Here is an 8,425-nt window from a genome sequence, read left to right as displayed (position 1 = left end):
ACGACAGACCACAAGCAAAGAAGATGAATCCAGGTATCTATTTACATTTGCGATTTAAAGTGTAATATACAGGAGCTTTAAAATCAAATGCGATTTTGTTTGTTTATTAACGTTTTAACTGAAACATATAGTTTTATAACATTACATATTGATAACAACTTCGATTTTGCTAGGGTTTATTACTGGTATATTTATTTATTAGATTTTGCATTTTTTATGCAGTTGTCTTAATGATACTGATAGATGTGCGATATCATATAGGGTTTTGTTGTGGTTTTTATAACATTTGCGATTTCATATGATAAAAAGCTAGTATGTCGAAGGTTTTTTGTTTTAGGTTAGATTAAACTTGCGAATTGATATAAATGCAAATGCGATTTTATATCATAAGTTAGTTGTATTGTTTATGATTTATAATGATTGATAGTTTAGGTAATGCTTATGTAACAAATGCGAAATCATAACTCATATATGCGAATTGATAAAATAACACATGCGAATTGATATCTAACACATGCGAATTGATGACTTGTTGTACATGATTAACTGATAAATGCGATTTTGTAAGTTTTTTTAACTATAGCATGCGATTTTGTAGAAATAGAATCTGATGATGACTTTGAAGGACCAATATCAACTCTGATAAAAATTAACAAGAATAGAAAGAGATTGGTGATTCAAGAAAGTTCAGAAGATGATGACTTTGTTAAGCCACCCCCAAAAAAGAAAAAACATGAGAAGAAAGAAGATAAGAGGAAATCAAAGATACACACAAAAAAACATTCAAAAAAGGGGCAACAACCTAAAACAGAACATAGAGAGTTTCTCAAATACAGCAATGAAGCAATACTGCTGAGATGCCAACCTAACTCATATATGGATACTGTTAGAAGATTTTCAAAAAAACAGATTTATGATGTTAGGGATATGGGGTTTGGAGCTATTCTGGATATCAACATCAACCATATTTCGACAAGATTGGCATATTGGCTAGTGAGAAACTTTGATGAGAAGTTCGATAAGCTAAACGTAGGAAAACACCAAATAAAAATAACATCGGACACAGTTTATGAGGTATTTGGAATACCAAAAGGTCCAAAGAAGGTTGAAATAATAGCCGATAAGAGAAAAGTCAAAAAGCAAGAGAAAATTGAAAAAAGTCAAGAACCGGGAAATACGGTCCGGGATACATTCATCCGCCAGTGGGGACAAAACGCGAGAATTACCCATGGCTTAATTGCAAATACAATGGAAAATCAAAGAGACGGAGGGAGTCTGTTTAAATTAAATTTCCTTGTATACTGGATGACGTTCTTTGTAGAAATTACAAAGGCAACACTTGCAAATGATAGATGTTTGCTCGGTGTAGAAGATGTTGAGGAAATAAAAAATCTAGATTGGTGCTCATATCTACTCGAAACCTTGCGCCGGACACGAGCGGGCTAGAAGAACTATAAGATACAGTTCGTAGGACCTGTTGCCTTTCTTACGGTATACATTACTACATTTAATAACATATTTAAAATACTAGTTTGATCTTTTATATAATTAAATGATCTTGCGATTTATACAGCTTCTATACACGCATGAGTACAACAAAAAGCTTAACCTGTTTGAGAAAGCCGTGGAGATGCCGGTTATTCGTTATATAACATCTTCAGAGATTGATAAAGTCGAAGATCATATTTCGGATAACGGACCTCTATGGATATCAAGTGAGAGTGAAGAAGAAGAAGAAGAAAGTGAAGAAGAAAATGAAGAAAAAAATGAAGAAGAAGAAGAAGAAGAGAGTCCTCCGGAGGATGATTATACACTACGACCACCGGTTGACACGACGATAAGCTACAAAAGAAGGAATGCGCGCGCAGTACAAAACGAAGAAACCAGGGCAGAGCCAAAAGATGATGAGATCATTGATGATTTCATGGATTTCAGTTTTGAAATCCATGAAATGTCTCAGATGAACATTGACTTTGAAGTTGGAACGCAGACACAGAAAATAATGGATTATTGCAACACTCCTGCTCAACTTTCACCATCGGTATTCTACGACACAACCCACGAACAACAACTAGAGGCTTCGAGAGCAAACAAAAAGGTAAGTGTAAAAAAATATTAATTTAAATTATTTAACTTAATCAATTATATTTAACTTCTATATTGATATTAAAGAATCTGTTGAAAAATATGAAAGCAAATGTCAAAAAATACCTTAAAATGGTTCGAGATGTTCAAGAGATGAACAACTTAGTGTCAGAAGCAAAAACTAAGTGTTTTTGGGATCCGGAGGTTATGAAGGCTTGTAAAGAGTGGGATCAGACGCTTCAGAATAATCCCATTTGTCTGCCACCTGATCCGGTTCAAGAGCATGAAACTGCAGCCTCTCCTGTTCATCAAGAACCTGAAAACCCAGCTTCTGAGGTTCATCATGAAGTTACTACAAACGAAGAAGGTAGAGAGGATGAAGAAGCACAAAAAGTAATATCCAATGTTTTGGTACAATTGGCATCAGAAGGTAACACATGCGAACTCAATATTAACACATGCGATATAATATAAAAGTTCACTAAAAATTATGCATTTGCGAAACCTATGAAAAACACATGCGATACTCTCAAAAACACTTCAGATTTGATTTCGCACACGATGTCATGTATACCCCTGCGATTTTGATTCTGCTGTATTAAATAAAATAATTTGAATCTATAGGTAGACTGCAACCAGATGATGGAGGAGTCACAGACACCCTTATTGCAAACATTCAAATAGTGGAACCAGGTGTATATGCTTACCAAACAACTGCCAATGGTAATAAAACCCTTTACTTTATGAGAAAAATTAAACATCATAAATTATTGTATATCTTAAATTACTCTGGCATGCAGAAACTGGTGAAAATGAAACTGTTGTCGAAGAGACAGTGAACTTGGCATAATCTACACAAAAAGTCCAGGAAGAAGTGCCAGAAAAAGACCCTCAACAACTCGATACGGACGTTGAAGTTGAAAAGGAAATGGAACCTGAATGCCCTCAGGTAACTGCTGAAGAATTGCATTCAGTTGAGTTGGTTTTGAGCATAGGACCAACATTGGAAGAAGATAAAGGAAAAAAACAAACTAAGGGGAGAATTACCACAAAGCCAAAGCAAGTTCCAAAACAAGTTATACCAAAAGGGTTAAACGAACTGCTTTATAAGACAATAGAACAAGCAAAAATAAGAGGTGATAAAAGATGTGCAGAGCTTGGAGACAAATTTTGTTCCCCTTACTGCAATAGAGTGGTGAACATGCATGAAGCACTCTTGACCCAAGAAATGAGTGTGATCCGCTTCACATTTGCTACCTTTGCAGGCTTGCAGTAAGTAGAAAAACATATATCAACAAACAAACATCTAATAAAAATATACACAAAACAAAAACTAATTATTTATTTTATGACTGGCAGAGAAGAGTTTTACCGATCAAAAACTGAGGTTGCAACATTCAAAGCTGTGTTTGAAAGCTTCTACAGGGAACAATACGTAGCATCGAACGGAATAGATGCATTTGTAGATATTCTAAACCTTGAAGAGAAGAAAAGGGATAGAAAATCATCACCACACAGATTCTTCTTGTATTCCACAATGATGGTATGTTTTCATATACATTTTGTCATTTGAAATTCTAAAAAGTAAATGCATATTAAATGATTTCGCAAACTAGTTATATCTAAATCGCATGTATTATGGCAGAATCTTTGCTTTTGAAACATTTTCATACTGTTGTAATTTCGCATGTGTTGTATATACTATTCGCATGTGAAAAAAATCAAATGTTTGCCTTTCTCCTACTGTTGTAATTTCGCATTTGGTACATACACTATTCGCATGTGAAAAAAAAAAACCATTGTTTGCATGGATTTGACTCTGGTTACATAACATACAGCCGAATATCTGTTACGACGAGGAGAAATACACAGACAACCAACGACTCAAAATATTTTCCTCGAATTTTGAAGACATGTTAAATAGATATGAGGTAAAAAAAACTTGAATCGGTTGACCTGGTGTTTATTCCGGTACTTCTAGGTGACCACTTCTATGTCTTGTGCTTCAACTTAAAAACCGGCAAAATTGAGCTGATTGACAATTCAGCTGCAAAACAAGAGTTTAAGGAAAGATACAAGGGGCTTCCAGACACACTGGTAATACAAAAACCTATACAAATACATGTTATATTTTATGTAAAAGCTACTAACACAATGTTACAATGTTACAGAGAAGGGTATTAGTTTTATACCTACAAAATGCTTTAAAACCAACACCGGCTATAGAAGAACTTGCAACCTCAGTGATAGAAAGAAAAGAGATGGATTGGAGGACGAAGAATAACGGCGTAGACTGTGGAGTGTTTACGATGCGTCACATGAAAACGTACAAAGGAGACCAAAAACCATGGGTGACAGGATTTGTGAATGTAGATGAAGTAAACAACAGACAGAAAGCACAACTTCATCTCCTAAGGACAAGATATCTCAGCAAAATCATTCTATCATAACACAACATGCATCGTCAAAAAATAATTAAAATGGCCAATGCTTTCGACAAAAGGCCAGACAAAGAGAGGTATATGAAAGATCTGGATAAGATAATCCCAGAAAGGATGAGTACATATTTTGACAGGGAAAACTAAACTTCATTTGATGATGTATTTATGTTACATATTTCAACTGTTTCAACTGCTTTAGTTCTCTTATTAATTTCGCATATATTGGTGTTTCTTAATTGGCAATTGTGTTTTTATTTCGCATGTGTTTTGTTTGAAAATCGCATGTTTCACATTGAATTCTTAAAATTTGCGAAATACAAGTCCATTACATAACAAAACATGCAAATTTATTAGAACATACACCAAAAACAAAAAAACAAAACAGTTCATTCAAAAAATGAAAGAAACTCTATTTTCATCTTCATTGAGCATCTTAATACAGTTATTGCACCAGCCAACTCTTTCAACTGTTTCTCATCCCTCTCACCCAAATCCACCATAAACATAACTGCAATTTCTTTAAGACTACTCACTTGCATCTGGGATAACAAGTTCAGAATTTCTTGTCTTCTCTTCATGTTTTCTGTTACATGAGAAATGTTGGGCTCCAACATCTCTTGACAAGTTTGATCCTCTTGAATCTGTTGCTAAATCCTTTTCCTCAAAACCTGCTTGATACTTGATTCAGAAGAAGAAGAAGAAGAGGATGTTGGTAGATCTGCCATTTTTTAATTGAATGTTTCCAATAGTGATGAAAACATAGAATATATAATAAAAAAAATTATTGATATGAATTATTGAAATCAATTATTGAACTGAATTATTTGATTTCAATAATTGAAACACATTGTGCAAAAATAAAAATAATTACTCATAAAGATTGCGAAATCAAAAGCTACAATTGATAAAAATATTTAAGGTTTGCGAAATCTCGAATTAAACTTGCGAAATTATATATCAAACTTCATTGTGTGCGAAATGACTATATTTAACATGCGAAATTATGCAACAGATCCATTCCTTTACTAGTTGGATTATTTTAACACATCACATGCGATATATAAAAAGACACATGCGATATAGTAACACAACAATTAATTCCAATAAACACTTATCTTCTACCCTGATTACAAATCTAATAATAAAAAAAAAACCTTCAAATAAAAAAAAACCCAAAACTCAAATAAATGATGAATCAAGCATTTTCTGAAATGGCCGTTCTGTGTGAAATCAATCAAAAACCCTACAATCGAATTGAAAACGAAGAATACTTAAATGGAACGGTTAGGAAACGAACTCCATAATTGACGGGATTCAATGATTAGCAGTCGTAAATGTTAGAATAGAATGTCTGATATACCCTTATTTATTAAAATTGAATCAGGACACGTGTATGGCTGCTGTTGTAGCGTACATAATGTACGATAGTGAGATTTGTACCATACTCTTTACCTATATATATATATATATATATATATATATATATATATATATATATATATATATAGGACCATGAGAAAACTATATCTAAATGTGAAAACTAGAAAACTAACTAAAAAAATCTAAAAAAAAAGCCAAAAAACATAACAAAAAAATGTTTTTTTACAATTTTTTATTATATATAGAAAAAATTAAAAAAAAATTTGTTGTACTGCACATGTGCATTATATGTGATTATATGTGTACTACACATGTGCACTATATCCGTAATAGTGCACATGTGTAATACAACAAAAAAAATTATTTTTTTTAATTTTTTTCCATGTATAAAAACTAGCAATTTTTTATTAAAAAATGTAAAAAAAAAATTTGGTATGTTTTTTAGGCTTTTTTAGTTAGTTTTTTGGTTTTCTCATTTAAACTAGTTTTCTCATGATCCATCCCCTATATATATATATATATATATAGAGAGAGAGAGAGAGAGGCCGGTTAACATACAAATACACTAATCGTACATTATGTACGCTACAACAACAACCGTCCGATCATCTCATTTAAAAGCGCGTGTTTAACAATTAAATTAATCAAATTAAAATTAATAAAAGAAACCGCCAAGGTTAAAATCGTCCATAACGAGAACAAAACCCCTGATAATCAGCGCACAATAACTCACAATCATACCGTAAACCCAAAATCAAAACATTGCATTCTCCTTCTCCAAACGTTCCCTGCTACTCTCCATTGCGATTTCAACTACGATTCATGAATAATGAGAAAAGAAGCAAAGCAAACAACGACAGACCACAAGCGAAGAAGATGAATCCAGGTATCTATTTACATTTGCGATTTTATAGTGGAATATACAGGAGCTTTAAAGTCAAATGCGATTTTGTTTGTTTATTAACGTTTTAACTGAAACATATAGTTTTATAACATTACATATTGATAACAACTTCAATTTTGCTAGGGTTTATTAATGGTATGTTTATTTATTAGGTTTTGCATTTTTTATGCAGTTTTCTTAATGATATCTGATAGATGTGCGATATCATATAGGGTTTTGTGGTGGTTTTATGAGATTTGCGATTTCATATGATAAAAAAAAGTATGTCAAAGGTTTTTTGTTTTAGGTTAGATTAAACTTGCGAATTGATAAAAAGGCACATGCGATTTTATATCATAAGTTTGTTGTAGTGTTTATGATTTATTATGATTGACTGGTTTAGGCAATGCTTATGTAACAAATGCGAAATCATAACTTATATATGCGAATTGATAAATAACACATGCGAATTGATACTTAACACATGCGAATTGATGACTGTTTTACATGATTAACTGATAAATGCGATTTTGTAAGTGTTTTTAACTATAGCATGCGATTTTGTAGAAATAGAATCTGATGATGACTTTGAAGGACCAATATCAACTCTGATAAAAATTAACAAGAATAGAAAGAGATTGGTGGTTGAAGAAAGTTCAGAAGATGATGACTTTGTTAAGCCATCCCCAAAAAAGAAAAAAGAAGAAAAAAAAGCAGATAAGAGGAAATCAAAGATACAGACAAAAAAACATTCAGAAAATGAAAGAAACTCTATTTTCATCTTCATTGAGCATCTTAATACAGTTATTGCACCGGCCAACTCTTTCAACTGTTTCTCATCCCTCTCACCCAAATCCACCATAAACATAACTGCAATTTCTTTAAGACTACTCACTTGCATCTGGGATAACAAAGTTCAGAATTTCTTGTCTTCTCTTCATGTTTTCCGGTACACGAGAAATGTTGGCCTCCAACATCTCTTGACAAGATTGATCCTCTTGAATCTGTTGCTGAATCCTTTTCCTCAAAACCTGCTTGATACTTGGTTCAGAAGAAGAAGAAGAGGATGTTGGTAGATCTGCCATTTTTTAATTGGATGTTTGCAATAGTGATGAAAACATAAAATATATAATAAAAAAAATTATTGATATGAATTATTGAAATCAATTATTGAACTGAATTATTTGATTTCAATTATTGAAAGACACTGTGCGAAAATAAAAATAATTACTCATAAAGACTGCGAAATCAAAAGCTACAATTGATAAAAACTTTAAGGTTTGCGAAGTCTCGAATTAAACTTGCGAAATTATATATTAAACTTCATTGTGTGGGAAATGACTATTTTTAACATGCGAAATTATACAACAGATCTACTCTTTTACTAGTTGGATTATTTTAAAACATCACATGCGATATATAAAAATACACATGCGATATAGTAACACAACAATTAAACCCAATAAACACTTATCTTCTACCCTGATTACAAATCTAATAATAAAAAAAAAAACTTCAAATGAAAAAAAACCCAAAACTCAAATAAATGACGAATCAAGCATTTTCTGAAATGGCCGTTCTGTGAGGAATCAATCAAAAACCCTACAATCGAATTAAAACGAAGAATACTTAAATG

The 8,425-nt window shown here is 32.3% G+C and overlaps 1 protein-coding gene across 1 annotated transcript; it reads left to right on the top strand.

Moving 5' to 3' along the window:
* The first annotated feature begins 3,013 nt into the window (after nt 1–3,013).
* LOC110887743 lies at nt 3,014–4,058 on the top strand. The gene is made up of 3 exons (XM_022135315.2): nt 3,014–3,357; nt 3,445–3,628; nt 3,924–4,058. The coding sequence occupies exons 1-3, from the start codon at nt 3,014–3,016 to the stop codon at nt 4,029–4,031; spliced, it is 636 nt and encodes a 211-aa protein (XP_021991007.1). The 3' UTR covers nt 4,032–4,058.
* The last annotated feature ends 4,367 nt before the right edge of the window (nt 4,059–8,425 follow it).

This window comes from Helianthus annuus, chromosome 12 (genome assembly GCF_002127325.2).
Source record: "Helianthus annuus cultivar XRQ/B chromosome 12, HanXRQr2.0-SUNRISE, whole genome shotgun sequence".
Lineage (NCBI taxonomy): Eukaryota > Viridiplantae > Streptophyta > Magnoliopsida > Asterales > Asteraceae > Helianthus > Helianthus annuus.
This window is presented reverse-complemented; position numbering and strand designations above follow the sequence as displayed.